The following is an 18,825-nucleotide window of genomic DNA, read 5'->3' on the forward strand; positions in this document are numbered from 1 at the left end:
CATCCAAATCAACCATAAATTTCCTTCAAAAATAGCACAGTGTATACTTAAATATATGTAGATATTTAAGTTGATCCTTCACCTTGGAAACAGGTGTGTATACATAAACAGCCCGAGCCACTTAATTTCTTTTACTTCCTTTCTTAATTTACTGAAATTGCTGGGAGATTGCCGTATTCAGTGTGCAGACTAACTTGCCTTTTCCTTATTTGCCTTTGTCCTGCACCTGTACTTGCGTTCCATCAAACCTGCTCACCATATGCAGGTTTTTCAGAGAAATTTGAAACCTCCTGTGTTCCTTGTTGTTTCAAATCTCCTCTTCCTGGCATTGATATAAGTCATAATCTGTGTGCCAGTGAAGCAGTGCCTAATTAGTAACCAATAATCAGGAGTAATACTTAGTGCCTGTGCTACTCAATCTTTGTTATCATGAACTTTCAGTGGATGAAATATGGATCACATATCACAGGAGATAAATGATAACTCCTCCAAATTCAGTCTGGTGGTCTAGTTTGTCTGAAAATATTTTCCTCTATGACCTCAGTGTGTCATTGGGAATAAACAGACATAATCATTGTGCATGCTTTTGAAATAACACAAAGCTGCACTGCATTTTAAAGAAACTTTTGTCGACATATTGAAAGAATGGCAGATTGACTTCTTTTTCCACATTGGAAGATTCATTATTGTTGGCTGTTCATTTCATTTCATTATATAAAAGTGCATTTTCAGTAGCGTGCCATGCTCTTTTTACTCCCTTTTCACCCATTTCATTCACATCTTACTGAATCATTTTCTGTCATCCTGTTTTCTCTCCCATTATTGTCATTCAGTCTCTTCTATCTACCTATTCTGACTTTTACGTTCTCGTTGAAGGACCTGGATAAGACCCAAACTGAGATCATGCGTCACCACACTAGCATCAGTGAGCTGAAGAGAAGTTTCATGGAGTCTGTACCGGAGCCTCGGCCCAGTGAGTGGGACAAGCGTCTTTCCACCAATTCACCTTTTCGTACAGCAAGCATCAATGGCCAGCTCCAACCAGCGGTGAGTCCAGAAACCTGAGAAGAAAATGCACTGCAGCAGTACTGTTGATTATTCTTGAGTACACATCATTTCATCCACAGTGTCAGCTTAAGGTGTCTTTTTCATGTGACACAGCTATGCTAGCAGCTTCTTTGGCTTCCAGTCTTGCGCTATACTAGTCTTAGATGTGCTAAGCTAGGCTAAATCTTTAGCCAGCCTATGTGCTGGACACTCAGAGGAAAAACATGTCAAATGCATATTTTTCTAAAATATCAGACTGTTCCTTTAAACCACAGTATTTACTGCACAACACAATTTGTCACTTGAGCAGGCAGCTCCGAAACCCTGAACAAACTCTTGGCTAAACTTTGTATACTATCTAACTAACTAGCAGGCTATTTGCTACTAACAGGCACTTCAGCTAGACCTCATCTGCAGACTATAAAAACACTTTAGGACAGTGATTAAATTTGACATCAAGCCCACAATGGGAACTATGATCTATCTGTGTTTGTCATGTATTATCATCACATTTGTACAGACACCTCTGATGGTCATGTGTTAGGAAAAACAAGTTGACACCCATTACTTTCATTTGATAAAACCCTGTCACACATCAATTCAAGATAATTTTATTTTACACATTTGCTTCAGAATTCTTTACTAAATGCCTTTTTCACAGAAGACAATTTTACATGTCCCAGGAAATAAATGCAGGTGTTAAAAAATAAGTGAGTGTTGGCTAAAATCCATGTAGTTGCTTCAGTTTTAGGTTCCTGATACTGTTCAAGATGGCTCACAGTCACAGTGTCATGACTTGCTGGGACATTTAAACAGAGCAGTGCCATTGTTAATGTTATCAGTAACAGCTGGGCTTTTAATGCCATGACAAGTCAAAATGTCAACTGAAAAGGGGCTATCTGTACACACCAGTGCTCCACCTATACTCAGATATGAGGACATCTGAGTGGAGGTCAATGCCTGTGTGTGTCAATTAAAGACAAGAACAAGCAATGCATAACCAATATCAAAGGAAATATTAAAGGATTTCAATTAAATTTTTGACAGAGGGTTCTTCTATCAGCATTAAAAATGTGAGGTTTTAATTTTTTCCTGTAGTATTGCATAATACCACACAAATTAAAATGAATCAGATTACCACAAAGGAAATACTACAAAGACAACAGCAGTTGTTCGCTTTGCATGGTTGTATGGTTTGTATGGTTAGTTATCAGATCTTACCAGTCTTTAGGTGTAAGTTCCCACTATTTGTGTATAATGTTTACAATATGTACAGACCTGCATGGAGATATGTTATGGGAAAGACACATACATGCATATGGTATTGAACATAAATATATTGTTGTTGTCCATGAAGAATAGAGCAGATGTCCACAATGTACTTAATCATCTAGAACTGCTCACTGGTCCTCCACTTGGTGGTGCTGTTGGCTCTCTCCATATCATTCCACTGCTTTAGCATGACAATAACTGCAGTCACAGAGGGACTAGACTACACTTTTTTTTAGACAATTTTTTTTTATTTTTGCCAATGTGAAGATGGCATGTGTGTGTATGTGTGTGCAGGGGAAGATGCCCACAGTTGTACCTGCACACAGAGTAGTTGATGGCGTGTCTGAGGTAAAGATGCTCTGATCTAGTACTTTCTGACACAGGCTGCAGAAGGTCAACACTGTCCAGCGTTTCTTCATGAGCAATATAAAGAATGGCACTTGAAGGCTATGGCCATGGCCTACTTTTAATAAGCAGCTATCCAACTTAAGCAGACTGTGCTCAGCTGCAGCAAAAAGGGTTCAGTATGCTTCAAACCAACTAGTCTGTGTAAGTGTTGCCTGAACATATCAAAAGGCAGAGGTGCTTATACTTGTCCCAAATGGAAACACATGCACACTTGAAGGTGTAGAGCTTTGCCATCACAGAGAGGAACAAGACTTGATGATTTATGGGTTCAAGGGTGGATACCTTGGGACAATCTCTTCATGGTGCTGTACTTGGCTATTTACAAGAAAAGTGACAGAAGTAGTTGTGTGAAAAATGGAAAAAAAGAGTTTGTAAGACAGATTAAAACTGCATACCTTCTCACCTCCACACACCTGTCCGATCACTTTATCACGTTGGTTTTGGAAAAGTTGCAGAAACTGTTAGATGCAGTCTGCCTGAAATGAAGTCGGAAACGACAACAATTGTTTGAAGCATACTGGCACCTTTGTAGGTGCCTTGTCCTGGATCCCACTCCCTTTAACCCTAAGCTCACGCCCTTACCACTGCCTTTGCTCTGTGAATGGCTACTGCAAGCTTTGTCATCTTGCCTGATGTGCCAATCAATCGCATGGCTGGGTTAGTCCTAATAATGTATTCGCATGACTCTTGTGCCTGATGTGATCAATGAAAGAGTGAGAGGCCGAAGAACACAGGGAAATAAGTTAAAGAACAATGATTAGTAGCCAGAGGACTGACACCCATCCCCTTCCCCCCCTACCCCCTCTTCTGTCTCACCCTCCAAATCCACTTCTCTGTATCTGTCCCTACCTGGATGTCTTTATGTGTCCTTTCTTTGTCTCTGTCTTGTACCTCTGCCCCGTCTGTTTTCCTCTCCTTCCCCTTACTCTGTGAAGTCTGGGCCTGTTTGGGCCCTAGTTAAATCCCCAACAACTCCATCCTCTTCCTCACAGCTTCCACCATCTTTTCCTGTTCGCTCAGACAATGACACTGAAGGTCAGAGAGGATCTCAGTCCTCCAATGTGCTGTTGTCTCCCACCCAAAATTTGAAGACACAGTTTCTATCCCAGACATGGGGTCCTGCACAATAACCATCTTCCTTTTTTAATACTCAAAAATCCAGCAACAACGATTTTTTTCGCCTGAGGCACAGTTTTGGTAATTTTATATTGCTATATTGCTGAATGCTAGGAATTATGATGACACATGAAATGAAGAAACAGAAATAGTCTTTTGCGTCACCATCTGCCAGGTGGAAATTCTTAGATTCTCCCTGAGCTGTTAGATTCTTGCAGGCCTAAACACAGATCTTGCCTTGTGTGCAATACTACATCCCCATCACCTCCGCAGAAGTACCGTAAAAAGGTGATTCATGGCAAGCTCTTCCAGAGTTAATGCCAAGATGCCAAGATAATTGACAGTCTGTTGGTGCATTGTAAAGCAATGCAGATGACATATTATGGTTTTGCCAGCCCATACCAGTCAGATTTTCTGGTGTTCTCTCCTTCCTGCTGGCATTTGGACAACTTTACACTGCCAAAATGGTTTGCACTAGCTATCAGATAGCTGACTTAGCTGTCAGAAAATGCCTGTTGTACTCCCACCATGGAGCAGAGATTTATTAATCCTCAGTTCACTCCTCTTCCCCCCCCTTCCTTCCTTCCCCTTTTGCCATCATAGCTCTGTCAAAGGTGCAGCTTGATTAAACCACCTTACTGTCCCTGCCCTCTTTTTTTACAAACTACAGAATCTTTCAGTGGCTGTTTTTCTGTCTGAGTAACTCAGTTAGAGCTCATTCTCGGACTAATTTGATTTCAATGAACATTTGACATAAGGCCTGTTGTCAATAATGAATCAGTTCACAGTCCTCCTCCCTCTTTGTTTCAACAATCATAGCTTAGTGGAAACAGTTATGTTCAAATTATTTCAAACAGTAGTAATTACCCCTCTGCTATGCCCCTTACCTTAGTTACTGCTGCTACACCTGTTGAGCTTTCCATTCCGCAGCACTGCATGCAGTATGTAATGGTAACAGTGGCAGATTTGCCACCTTCAAATTATGTGGTACTTCTTGAAAAAATGGTCCCTTTAATTCGCAGACCAAAGTAGGCATCACATTTTTTGTCAGTGACCATAGACTTTTGCAGCTGAATGATCAACTGTGGCTGCCAGATTTTAGCAGCTGTAGTCACCTACCTATTAACTCCTAGTTTGGCTGACTTAAAAATGTGAATTAAATATCAAAATGAAAGCCCAGCAAAGGATCTTAAATGTGCATTTGATGGCTGCATACACAATATCATGCTAACTCGGTGCAAACTGAGGCAAAAAGTCAGCTTCCTGGCCAGTTGACAATCCATGTAGAAGTCATGGAAATAAAGGAGAAACTTTTTTTTTTTTTTTATTGCAGGGTAGAGCTAGTTAGCTCTGGAATAAAAGTACAGAAAAAAACACTTGCAAACCAATATAGGCAAAATATAAAAATATTTTCACTTTCACACTAGAAAAGGTCAAACTTCACCAAATCCATAAATAGCCAGAGAGGGCCACTAATGTGTCTGAACTATGTCTTACACAGGGCATTTTCTAACATCACCTATAACTCCATATCATTTGATTAATTAATGATATGCTAACTCATGTCTACAGAGGTAATGCTACATTACCACTGTAGATAGTAAGCTAGTAATCTAAGCATGTCAATGTTACTGGCTTTCCTAAGAGCAGATAAATACACTGCTCTTTTATATTTAGCTTTGGAAAGGCAATGATTAAGACATACCATAGTTTTTTAGATGCCTAGTATTGATCTGACTAGTGACCCATGCGTTCCATTTTATCATGTGGACAAATCCAAACCAGAGCTGCTTTGTATAGTTACAGTTGTTAAACTATGACTGGACAATTGCTCATTAGGGTAGGGCTTTAGCAAATGGTCATTTCCCTCAATGTACCCATATAGTTGACAGATTGGAAGGAGTATTTATAGGGTTGTTTTAATTCCTCTGTAAGATCACACACAGTCTGGGTCCATACAGCAGTTTGTTGGTTTCAAATGGAACCATCTATAGCCTCTGCAACTGTCACAATTATAACCACACAGAAGCAAAAAACAGATTTATCCTGTTCCATATATCAGTAACTTACATATGGCGTTTATCTATGGCTCCCCAAAGCTCATGGCATGGAGTAACTGTGTGATTTTTGAGGTGAAGCGAATTGTCTGTACATGTTATTATTTTTCTCTCTGGCAACAACACAAACAACTTCATTAAAAGTTGTATGAGACAAGGGATTGCAGGGACGAACGCATGTCCCCTCCCTGCTAATTACCCTCCATAGCCTTCCTTTCTTGTACCTTCCCTACAGCATCTCCTTCCTCCATTTCCTTGTCCCTCTATCCCCCTTCCTCCCTCTCCCGTCAGTTGACCATATTCCACTTCTGTGTTCATTGTTATCTGTCTCTCTTGGTCTGCTGCTGCTGAGCACAGCGAGGGAGGCAGTCTCTGTTCGGACACAAGGTAAGAGCATATAGTTTGTCCCCAGTGCCAGGGGGGCCACCACTGTACAGGCATGACTGCCTGCTGGAAGACAATGAGGACAGTGAGGTTGATTGGGTTGATGATGATGCGGAGGAGGAGGAGGAAGAGGAGGAAGAACAAGCTCATGGTCACACTCTAAGGGTGGCTATCAATGTGCCAGAGGAGGGAAGGAGCTTGGATAACCCATGTGAGCTAAACCCAGCCAGGCTCAAGCACTCCCGGATGTCTTTCTTTCTGTCAGGGCTGCTGGTGATGGCCTGACCATGCTGTGGCTGGCCTTTATTTAAAAGATACATAAGTGGGGAAATGCCTAAACACTTAATCCTGCAAGGTGCCCCTAGCCACCCTAGAGACTTCTTCATTCAAGTGCTGTTGTGACCCTCTGTCTACCTGAGAACTATCTGCTCTATGCTTGCAATTATTTCTATTATACTCTTCCACACACCACATTTCAGCAAAAATGGCTGGACTCAAAATGAAATTTTACTCTTTAAAGCGAGCTTATGTAACTTTTGCTCAACAGTGGCCACTGTGGCCATGAGTAGATGACCTTTGCTAAGCCCCTCCCCTGCTTATTTACCGTTGCTGTGCTATGCCTGTCAACCTCTTTACAATGATAACTGCGGCAGATTTATTAGTGACATATCCATAGCAAATCCATATCCTTTCACATAGAAGTATTCAAAACAACCTATTCTCCTCTTTACCTAAATCATCAGTTTTACTGACTGAAATGACAGCTGTCACTGGCAGAGTTCATTTGCTTCTGCTAGCTAACTAACTATACCTCAAGTGCTTGAAAACTGTCTCTTGCTGAGTTGTTTTTAACCAAGAATGTATCCACTTACATACATGACAATGTATCCATATTAAAACCTGAGTCTAAAGCTACTTGTCCTAGGGTTTTAGAAGTGGAAATCATGACAGACTTTGCTGATTTGAATCCCTTAATTCAGTTCTGTTTAAAGAGTGGTAGTCACATACCACTCTGGCCACTCACGGTTCACTAAACTAAATGGTCACATTGCTGTTCAAAGGCACTTCGGTATATACTTACATAAGTGAACACATCACTGTTCAAAGGCACTTCAAAACAGTGTGGTGCAGCTCTGACTCTGTCTTCAGTTCTGCAGTATGTTCAGTCTCTTTCTGGTTCAAGCTGTCACATTTAGTTTAGTACAAATCTATACAAGCACCTGCACATAAGATTTATAGTTCAGCACCCAATTGTTTTAGAGAAAGCTATCATTGTGATTGTTTGTGTGACTTTCACAGTGTTTTATTAAGCTTTAATGAGAAAGTAACATACTCTGAAGTTGACAGCTGTCGGTCACCTTTGAGTAGCCCCACTGCTAAAAGCAAACTGATTCAGTCACTGACACTGGCAATTCAGTGTTGTTAGTTAACTCCACTCTTCACATGTAATGAATACATTTAAAGGCTTTGGGAATGAGGACAAACCACAGAATTTGGCAAACATAACACTGTGTAACTTAAGACGCTTTTCCCAGGAGATATAGCTGCATTAGGGACCAGCTCTCACACAGATGTTCCAGTCCTGAAAAAAAGTCTTATGTAGCCTCTAATGCCACAAAATAATGTAGTTAATAATTTTGCTCCTTACTTGCCACTGGAATTAAAGTGACCAGTGTGATTAAGGTGACCACTGCAGGTAGTAAGCAGGTTTGCCAGGTATGCTAACATTAGTAGCGTATGTTAGAGCAGACAAACACACTGTTTAATCCACTCTTTACATTCTTGCTCTTGTGTTTCTGATTGGAAAACAAAAAGAAAAAGAAATTAGTCCTCCTTACGATAGCCCCCATGCACTCTGCTTCATCCTGTGAAGAAGTCCAAAGGCTGACAAACCTGACATGCCTAGTTATGGTTGCTAAGCTATCACTAGACATTTGCCATTCAGGAGAGACACTGAGCCAAAGGTCGATTACAGTGCAACGGTAAATGCTAAATACATGTCATGTAAAATCCCTGGTAATGTCAGTTACAGAATTGCCTGTCTCAGTTTACTGTTTTTAGCTAACATTAGCCACCGTCAGCTATTGGTCATATCAAGTAAGACAGTTGCAGAAAAATTTCTGGGTGAACTGAATTATGCAAGGGTGTTTTATATTCATTAGAAATTCAACCTTACCGATTTGTAAGAGAATGAAGTGCTATTTCCTATTTTAAAAGTTACCATTCTCTCCGCTTAAAGAATCAGTAAGAGGTAGCATTTCTTTTTCAGAACAAGAAAACCCTTTTCTCTGTGTTCTCATAATTGAAATTACTTACTTAGCTTAATGATGATAAAGACTTGCATTGTATATATAGTACAGTGTCCTTAGTAGTTAGTGTTTTTTGCTATTCACTGAACATCAGTTTAGTTCACTACAGGGATGTACTAAGATGCATGATGAATTTGAAATATACTAATATCTCATATCCTTCTGTTAAACAGCCCTTGGACAACATTATATGGAGGAAGTATATTTAGTTAGTTGACCAAAGTTCTCTGACAAGTGTTAAGAATCTGTGTGCAGCTTAGCAGACTGCTGTTGCAGCTGACATGCATTAGCCCTGTGTTAATCACGGACCAAGTATCAGCAGACAATCAGGCCAGGTATAAGTTTAGAATATATCAGTGGAGACAATGAATTACTCAGGAATGCATTACAGCAATTTCATACTTATCCACTAACTTAAGTTCAGCAAATATTGACTCTTAATTGTACCCATAATCTATGGCTGGATGAACCATAGAGATACTATGATGAACTATGATGTGACACTAGGATGATAATACAATATCCAAATGGAATACAACTACAGGGCAATGCAGGGCCATTATTTTTGTAGTCTTCCAGGTGTTAAGAACAGCAGACATAAGCAACATTTTCATTACTGACTGTTGTTTGAACAATTACTGAGCTATCTTAATCTTTAAAGGTTACAGATAAAGAAACAATCTTGGGAGTGCAGCACAATGGTGACAAAACAGTAATAGTTTTGACACAATGTAGTGGGTTTTGAAAGGTTTCATGAGCCTAACAGGAGAATTTTCTAAACCTAAAAAGAAACATGGCAAATCAACATATTAAGATAAGGTGTAACAATCATCAGGACTGGAGATATGCAGTTTCCACTGGATGATGAGGTCTAGCAACCAACAAGGATAAAGGGGAAATAATAGCAAGAAAAGTAAGAACTTTCAATACATCTAAATATGTAATACATAATGTTCTGAAGTAGTTGGCTCAGTACTGTCCTGCATTACTAATATACAATGCCTTAAAAGTGAAACTGTTGTACTTCTTAAGGCATGGTGTACTTGTTTACATGATATTGTTGGTTATCAAAAACCTGTTAGTTGACTGATAATGTGGTTTTGTATGTCTAGCTATGATATGCAACTTTTCTCTTTTGCATAGGCCAAGCTTGTCAAAATCCTGCTTAAAGACTTGAGACTCATTTTGATAAACTGCACACAATTAAAAAATTCTACCCTAAAGGCCCAGTCACAGCAGCAATCACAGCAGCGAAATTTTGGATCGTTCAGTTCATTTCAATTCTGCCGTTAATAACAAGATCCTGTTGCAGAGGCGAAGTATACAGTTTTGACAGTGCTGACCTGCAGACACACACACAGTTCAAAAATTAAGAACCCATTATATCAGCTGTTTCCCAGTCTAATTGTAATTATGAATGGTCATGTTGTGCGAATCACACAAATTTGACTGCAGAACTGTTGGTGCAGTCTGTGTTTATTCACACCAAACAGCCAGTTAGCAGTGGCTAGCACCTGCTCAGATGGACAGAAGATGGACACAAGACACCAGAAACTTGAACACACCTTAATAATTTAGCACAAACTTCCTGGCACTATTTGATTCCCAAAAATACATATCAGTACACTGATATATGTTGACTGTACTGATCCTGTTTGGAACAGTCTTTTGACATACTGGCCTACATTACTACAGTTGTGTGAATGTCGACCACAGAGATGAATACAGTACATTCCAGATACTTGCTGAGAAAGGAACTATTTTGAAACCTGCCAGTACCAGAATGGTTAGTTAATAGCAGACATAAGGTCTGACTGGTTAAAAGTGAATGTGGGGTACATAACAGTTGATACACTTCTCAGATGTTGTCTGCCTTTATGTTGTTGCAGTATCTTTCTTGTTGAATGGTAGCAGTGACTGAAAATGTATGTGTGTCCTGTTAACAGAAATAAATGACCAAGTACGCATGGATTCCAAAAAATGCTAATGAATTTTACAATATAACTGCAAAGTGAAACATTTTAATGTTCAACACCAGTGTTTTTTAAGTTATTTCTTTTGCAACCAAAGCATGTTAGGGTCAGGCAACTAGAACATTAAGATTAGAGAGAAATGGTCATGGTTTTTGGAAAAGGAAATTAACTATTGGATCATCATCCGCACTACATGAAGGGCACACTACTTCCTGAGTAGGTCTTGAACGTTGGCATTTAATTGTCATGGCTGTCAGGGAAGTGGGCCATTCAGGAGTCTTCTAATAAGACTTTGTATGAAATCTCAGTTTGTACAGATCTACATAAACTGTCAAGTACTGAAAGTTGGCATCAGAGGTGCGATCAGATTAATAATCCTGTTGCTTATAGGGTGGTGCAGGAATGAGTCCTAAAACCTGAAAATAAGTTAGCATTTTAGCACTTCCAGTTCCATCGTTTCAAAATATTGAGGTCAAGACACAGAAAGTACGTCAGAAAATACGCCATTTGTGATTTTTAAAAGCTTTTATGTGTCTTCAAAAAGGTTGCTAACGAGTGGCTAAATGAGACTACAGAGGTTGTGGATGTCATAACGCTGCACACGAGAAGCTAGAAACTATCAGTAACTTTTATAAGAACAAAGGCTTTTCTAGAGGAGGTAAGCGGCTAAATCAAATTACAAATTAGAAGCCTGATGATGATGACATGGACGTCATGCGACCTAGGTGTACAAATTCCCATTCCTTTTTTGTCGAGGGAACCAGAGTGATGCTATGTCATCCCTGCACCACTCTATTCTGTGATCAGATATTTCCTTTGAATAATTTTTCAAATTCTGCATGACTCAATAGAAATCCAGATCCATCAGACCAGGCCATGTTTCCAGACTTCGGCTGTCCAGTTTTGGTGAGCCTGTGTCCACTGCAGCCTCAGATTTCTGTTCTTGGCTGACAGGAGTGGAACCTGTCATGGTCCTCTGCTGTTGTAGTCCATCCACCTCAAGGTTCAACATATTCATTCTGAGATGCTTCTCTGCTCACTACAGTGAGCCGGTCTGATTACACTTTTTCCTCATTCTGATGTTTGATGTGAACATTGACTGAAGCTCGTGACCTGTATCTGCAGGATGTTATGCACTGAACTACTGCCACATGCTTGGCTGATTGGAAAGTTGCATGAATAAACAGGTGTACAGGTGTTCCTAATAAATTGCTTGGTTTATTTCAGTTGTTTATGCAGTATGAAAAGTTGCATACTTAGCTTTAAATCTGTCCGTGCAGGCGTTTAAACACTGCCCCTCAACGGTAGAGGTAGAGAAATTGAAACCTTTTGGTTCATTTGTCAATACTGGAAGTACAGTATGTTGATGGTCCACTAAGCTGTTTCTTAGTGCTCCATATATTCTTTAATTTGATCTCCTTTTTACACCAGATCATTCTACTGCTGTGTGGTTTCCATAATTTCAAGACTCAGAATTATGTATTTAGTTTCCTGAGAACATTTTCAGGTTTAGTTTTAAAGGATATATTCTACGTGAATCAAGTTTGAGTCAGTTGACATTACATGATATACCAATTAGTTGGCTTTATTTTTCTTGCATCATTAGATCATCCTCTAAGATTTCATTGCCATATATAATGGATTCTTAAGTATAATTTCAACTTTAAGGAATGTTGTATCCACAGTATAGATGTTGCTCGAAGCCTTTAAAATGTAAATGTAGAACTGAAAAATGTATGACTGAATCGAAACAAACTCTGGGAAAGTATAATGTTTACCCTTTGAGATGTTGGTGGGGACTGACATAATACAACATGTAATGTGTCTTACTACTTTTACAACACTGCTAATGAAATAAATACACTCATAAAAGACTGTGCATGCTCAGTAAATGTACTCAAACTATTGGTGGGTGTGTGCACATCTGTATGACCTGCTAATGATTGTGTCAATGGATTTTTGGATAATTCTGAATCTGTAAGCCTTTACTTTTCACTGTGACACTAAAGGAAATTACCACATTTTATTTTTTTCATTGTCTACTGATGGACTTTTCCTTTATTCAGCAAATGGATTTATTCTGTCTTTCTTGATATAGTGTGACTTTTCTAGTATTAATTTAAAGCTACATTAAGGTATGTTATAGTTTCTCTAAAAATATTAAATGCATCAAAAGTGAAATGTCTACATTTGAATATGTATAATACAGTTGTCTTTTGGTCAGAATGATTTATCCATAAGTTTCCTCTTGTCTAGTTTGTCTTTGGTGAAGGTCCTTTGGACTCTGAAGGGTATGTACATAACATTACCTTATGTGGGAGTCACCACTGCCACTCCCCATGTAGTGAACATCTGGTCCACTCTCTACCTTACACTACAGGTTGCTCAATCCACCTACTGTGGCTGAAAGGTACAGGGAGCTCAAAATTGTGAATTTGTAGTTTAATATGGGTTAAATATGTATGTTGTGTTGCCACCAACACTTAGAAATGTCACCAGTGGCTTTAAATTGCTTTTGTTATTTCTATACCTACAGTAAATGTCATAATCTTTATTTTATCTTACTTTATCTGGTTTGACAGGAGGTCACTGCTCAACTTCTCTGACAGTGCAGGGCTACTACAGGTCACATTTTTCATCACTTATTTCAAGTAACAAAGAAAAAGCACACATTTCATTCAGAAGCAGATACAAAACAAACTGTAAACACACTGTTTACTATAGGATGCAGTATTGTGAGTCTTGTCAGAGTTAAGTGGAGTTTTTGGTTATTGATAATCCATCAGTGTTCAGCATAAACATAGTTTACAATTGAGCTGCCATATGGTGTTGTCAGTTGTGGGTATTGGTGGCTCATCCCAATCTCATATACAGTTTATGGCTATGAGATTTTACTGCTGCTCTTATACTGTGTGCCTTGCTATACATTGCCATAACAATCTACAATACAAGCACTTTTTCTCTGCATATACTCTCTTGTCGCTGGGAACAATTAGGAAAAGACGTTATGTGAACACACATCACAGGATGAGGAGCTCAGGCATTGAGAAAGAACTTCCTCATGTTGACAGGAGCTAGTTGACATGGTTTGAGCATCTCTTTACGTTACCTCCTGGTCAGCTTTCTTTAAAGATTTTCTGGATATGTCCATCTGGGAGGAAACCTTGTGGCAGACCCAGTGACAGTCCTGGGAGGTTGCCTCTTGATCCTCTGGTTCCTGAGGAACTGCGGAGTGTGATGAGGTACATATGGGCTACCCTGCTTTCATCTGCTGCCACCGTCACCCAGACTCACATCAGTGGCAGACAGTGGATGAAAGGTTGACATGCTGATAAGCATGTATCACAATGTATCACAATGGCAAGTTGAAAAAAGCTCAGCTGGCTGCCATTGTGTTTACTGTGACACACTGGTTGTAGCTACAGCAAGCATATGTTGTCTGAAAGTATCTGAAGTGCTCTATTGTTGCATTTTTCCTGTAAGTAACAGGGAAGGTGCAGTAAATACTAATAAGGCTGAGGAGTGCCTTGCTTTTTTTTGTTTTTTTTTTTTTAAGTCAAGCAATCAGCCAGGCAGGTTCTGATTGGTTGGAGTCGGAGCAGGAAGGAACAAATGTTGTCAGCAAGGAAGTCAAGAAAGGCAGACATGCATGTGTATATATCTGCTCCAAACACACAAATTGTTTATAGTTGTTAACCACACACTTACAGAATTTTGTAGATTAAACTACCTGTCTCCCTCTGTCGTAGATTTACTTTTTCAGCAATATATTGGACATGGCATTTACAAGCATAGGTTGCAAGAAACTGTGCCCATCATGTTGAAAACCTATTTATGTGCAATTGTACTGTCAATTCATTAAGTGTAGCTGGTTAACTTTACTTTCAAGTTACGCCTGTTAACTAAAAATGTATTTGTCACAACATTCAAAAGCTTTCACTCTGCTGGCTGCAACCTCACTGAATGCTTGTGCCACTGAGTATGCTCACACTGTGTTAGTTATTTGTGTTGTGGCATTTCTACGGTTTTGTAGCATTAGTCACTCTGATCAGCAGTCAGTGAGTGTTTCAATAGTCAATATGTATCCTTTGGAGGAATGAAGGCTAAACCTATTCCCCCAGAGCCAAGGATGAAACAGAGGATTCCAGTTCCCCCTGATACCTTCTCAGAGATAAAACTAATGATGAGTTGACATATAAACCTCTCCATATTAATATGATGTCAGGTTCATCCTACACAACAAGCCCTAAGTGATTCTTATTTAGCTCAGTAGACTAATGTTAGAGCAGATGTGACACCTCATCCTACTGATGGCGTCATCTGTGTGTGAAATAAACCATAACATATTCTGTGTGGTCCTTTGATGGTAAATCCATGGGTGATATGAGTATGTTCCTCCCTTTTTTAATAAAAGCAAAACTACAGCAGTTACCCCAGCAGTCAGTATTAATACATTTACATGCTTGCAGGACAGGGTATCATGTTTTCTGCCAACCAGTATGGTGGCAGTTAGAGGCCAAAGGACCTCAATCCAACCTTAATCCTGAAAGGCTGTAATGTGTCAGCGTATTTGAATTCATGTGTGGCAGTTATTTTGTATTGACAGAGCCCGCAGAGAGTTTGTTGCTGACTATTTATCTTATCCCTCCAGTCTCCGGTGCTAAAGACCCAGACAATCACCATCTCAGATGTCACCAACTCCCTGAGAGGAACTGTGACCTACAAGGACATGCCCCTAGTTCACACTGAGACCAAGACCATTACATACGAATCAGCACAGGTGAGGGGAATTCTGGGAATTGCACACAAACTTATAACTTTCACAAAACATATTCAGCTCTGATTAAATTCAATTCTAAATCAAAATTTTGTAACTTTGTATGCAGATTTTTTTTAAAGCTGTATTGCTACACATGTTGACATACAGAATGTTCACTGTAGGGGTCTGGCCCAGCCTGAAATTTTGACCTTTACCCAATAGGCATTACATATGTTTTTGTTGTTGTTGTTTGTGTTTTTTTTTTTTTTTTTTTACATATCCATGGCTCCTTTCAGTTTGTTGAAAAAGCCCCTTGATATTGGCTCAATAAAATTGAACAGACTTGGTAAGATTTAGTTACAATGCTTTACTGGTGCATACAGTATGAACAAACCAATTTGCAGTCAGTTAAGTAATCACAAACTAGTTTCCCTGCACCTTGGTGGTCTGTGTCTAAGGAAGTAGAACTGGTGCAACAGGCAAATTGGTAAGAGCTTTTCAAAGTACTGCGATGTAAATGCAGCCATTTACCATTCCCCTTTAACCTGGACTCTTTGGATGTCCTGACGTACTGAGGCCCCACAGCAGTTGCCCTGCTTTGTTAGTAATCCAGCCTTAATTATTTGTATTTTCTATAAGGTTTCAAATTTACAATTCAGTCAACAATAACCATCCATGCATTGATAGCTTATTTTTAGAAATAAAAACATTTTAATTGACAATAAAGCCAAGGTTCTCAAATACTAAAGTATTTTCAAAACAACCAGTCACATAACTTAATCTTGATAAAACTTGTCAATAATTTAAAAACTTTGATGGTTTAGAAAATAAGTAAAGATTAAAAATTTAACTGGACAGGAAATGCCTGGGAAAGTTAGAGACATATTTGGTTAGTAACAAAAAAAGACCTGAGGTTCAATATCCAGCTCCAACGTCTTATAATTGCACAAATTATAAACAAGATCAGAGATAGCTGAGTGTGTTTAAACTGATTAACCTGTGTAACACTTAAAAGGTGTCTCTCCCACAGCCGGTGGACAACCTGGCAGAGAGGGACTCAGGAGTGCTGCTGAGTGCCCAAACCATCACCTCTGAGACCATCAGACCACCACAACCACCCAGATCACCAAGGTCTGCTTACTTCATTAATAGTCCCACAGTCAGTCAATACAGATCAGCACAGTACCACTACGCTGTGATGGACTTAAATAGTGAGACATCAAGGGTCAATATCACTGGTGCAAGGGACTGAAAGTCTCTGCTTTCAATTGATGATGAATGACCCTTGACGTCACACTATTTAAGTATCTGATGGAGGGTAACCGAGCCTGGCACCTCTTCCTATTAAAATCAGGAATACTTTTTGTTGTTTTTAATGTGGGCTGGTTTGAGTATTTCTGCCAATCTCCTGGGATTTTCATGCACAACAGTCCCAGAGTTACTTAAAATGCTGCCAAAACCATCCAGTAAACAGCAGTCATACTGAGAGAAATGCCTTGTTGATGAGAAGGTTAGCAGAGCATGGCACACTGGTTGGAGTTGAGAGAAAGGCTACAGTAACTCAGATAACCACTCTTTACAACTGTGCAGAAAAATCTCAGAATGAACAACACATCCAGCCATGAGGCGTATGAGTTACAGTAGTAGAAAACCACGTCAGGTTCCACTCATCAGCTAAGAACTGACCTGATGGCTCTGGATTTCTGCTGAGGCAGCAGGTGGTAGAGTCAGAATTTGGTTCAACAGCATGAATCCATTGATTCTTGTGTCAGCAGTCCAGTCCAGTCCAGCAGTCAGTGGTGGTGGTGTAATGATGTGGGGAGTGTTTTCTTGACACACTTTGGGCCACTTAATACCAATTAGTCATTGTTTGAATGCACCAGCCTATCTGAGTGTTCATCCCTTTATGGCCACAGTTTACCATCTAATGGCCACTTCCAGCAGGATAATGCTCCATGTCACAAACTGGTTTCATGAACATGACAGTGAGTTCAGTGAACTTCAGTGGTCTCTCCAGTCAGTAGATCTGAATCCAGTAGAACACCTTTGTGATGTGGTAGAACAGGAGATTGGCAGCATGAATGTGCAGCTGACAAATCTGTAGAAATGATGTGATGCAGTCAAATCAACATGGAGCAGAATCTCAGAGGAAAGTTTCCAACATCTGGTGGAATCCATCCTGTATTGAGAACAACAGGAGGCCCTGCACAGTATTAGTAAGGTGCTCCTAATAAAGTGCTCAGTGAGTGTATTTTAGGTTTAGCATGACCTACACTTACTGAGGTCTGTACAAAGATGTACAGAGACTCCAGAAGTTACAATTATCAGAACTAACAATTATCAGGTTTTGAAGTTTAGTTCAGTTTAGTTCAGTATCAAAATAATCCACTGATAGCTGTCCGTCCATGGCAACATTAGACTTTCTGTTTATAGAAATGTATGTATACTCTCAAATGTCCCTTTGCTTTACAGTTTATGCATGTCTTGTAAACATCCATGTTTCCATGCATCACTGTGTATCACATTATTTCTAAACTAGTATTTCTAATCTATCTAGTCCTCTATTAAGAAAGGACACTGCATTTTATTTACAGGGTTTTCAGTTTTTCTTAGATCATACTCAGCCTGTTTCATCTCTCTATTATAGACGGTGAAAGGAGGGATCTCTGAGACTCGCATTGAGAAGAGAATCGTCATCACTGGAGACACTGAAATTGATCATGACAAGGTGAGAAATGTAAATGATGGAAGAGGAGAAGTGCTTTTTTTCATGTTTCACTGTTCACACTAAATCATGCTGTAATAATGTTGTTTTCCTCAAAGGTCTGTAGTAAGCAAGTGGCCATTTATTGAAATGCGTGTATCCGTTAGAATGAGCCGGAATTATTTCTAGGCTCAATTTGCCTCATAGAGCAATTGTGCTCCTATATTAGTTAGATCTGTTCTGCGTGGAAGTCATTTTAATTAAACTCATAAATCGCATTCTTCTGAACAAACCTGGAATGCTGTCCTTTGATCACTACTCAGGCTTTGGCCCAGGCCATTAAAGAAGCAAAAGAGCAGCACCCAGATATGTCTGTTACCAAAGTGGTTGTACACCAGGAAACAGAGATCAGCCCAGAGTAAGATAGACTGCGCTTTTGGAAGGTGAGTGCACACCCTGAACCCTCCTTCACCCATCCCTTACCATTCTGACTGGTCTGACTGAAACTCTGACACAATCATGCAGACAGAGGAAAACAGATAGAAGATCACATTCCCTTACCCTTACCAAATCTGTGGTTATCTGTGGCTGGATGTATTCTTAAACCACAAAGCACCAAGAACCAAATTTACTAAGGCTTTCGTGCCAGATGCAACACATTCTTCCCCAAACACAATGCGCTGTATTTATCAAACTAATGTAGCAAACTGGAGTCACAGTTTTCATGTCATTTTTGTGTTTGCAATGTGTACCACTCAGCACTGTGCATATATGGATTTTGAATAACAGAATTTAG

The 18,825-nt window shown here is 39.6% G+C and overlaps 1 protein-coding gene across 1 annotated transcript in view; it reads left to right on the plus strand.

Moving 5' to 3' along the window:
• Nucleotides 1-18,579, plus strand: part of LOC108896211 (protein 4.1-like) — a 50,990-nt gene extending 32,411 nt beyond the window's left edge. The window contains 6 exon segments of the mRNA XM_018695252.1: nt 877-1,047; nt 15,218-15,346; nt 16,356-16,422; nt 16,425-16,456; nt 17,973-18,053; nt 18,353-18,579. Of these exon segments, the coding sequence (XP_018550768.1) occupies nt 877-1,047; nt 15,218-15,346; nt 16,356-16,422; nt 16,425-16,456; nt 17,973-18,053; nt 18,353-18,451 (579 nt within the window). The 3' untranslated portion in view covers nt 18,452-18,579.
• Nucleotides 18,580-18,825: the final 246 nt, after the last annotated feature.

The sequence above is a fragment of the Lates calcarifer genome, unplaced genomic scaffold (genome assembly GCF_001640805.2).
Source record: "Lates calcarifer isolate ASB-BC8 unplaced genomic scaffold, TLL_Latcal_v3 _unitig_4080_quiver_847, whole genome shotgun sequence".
NCBI classification, from domain to species: Eukaryota; Metazoa; Chordata; class Actinopteri; family Centropomidae; genus Lates; species Lates calcarifer.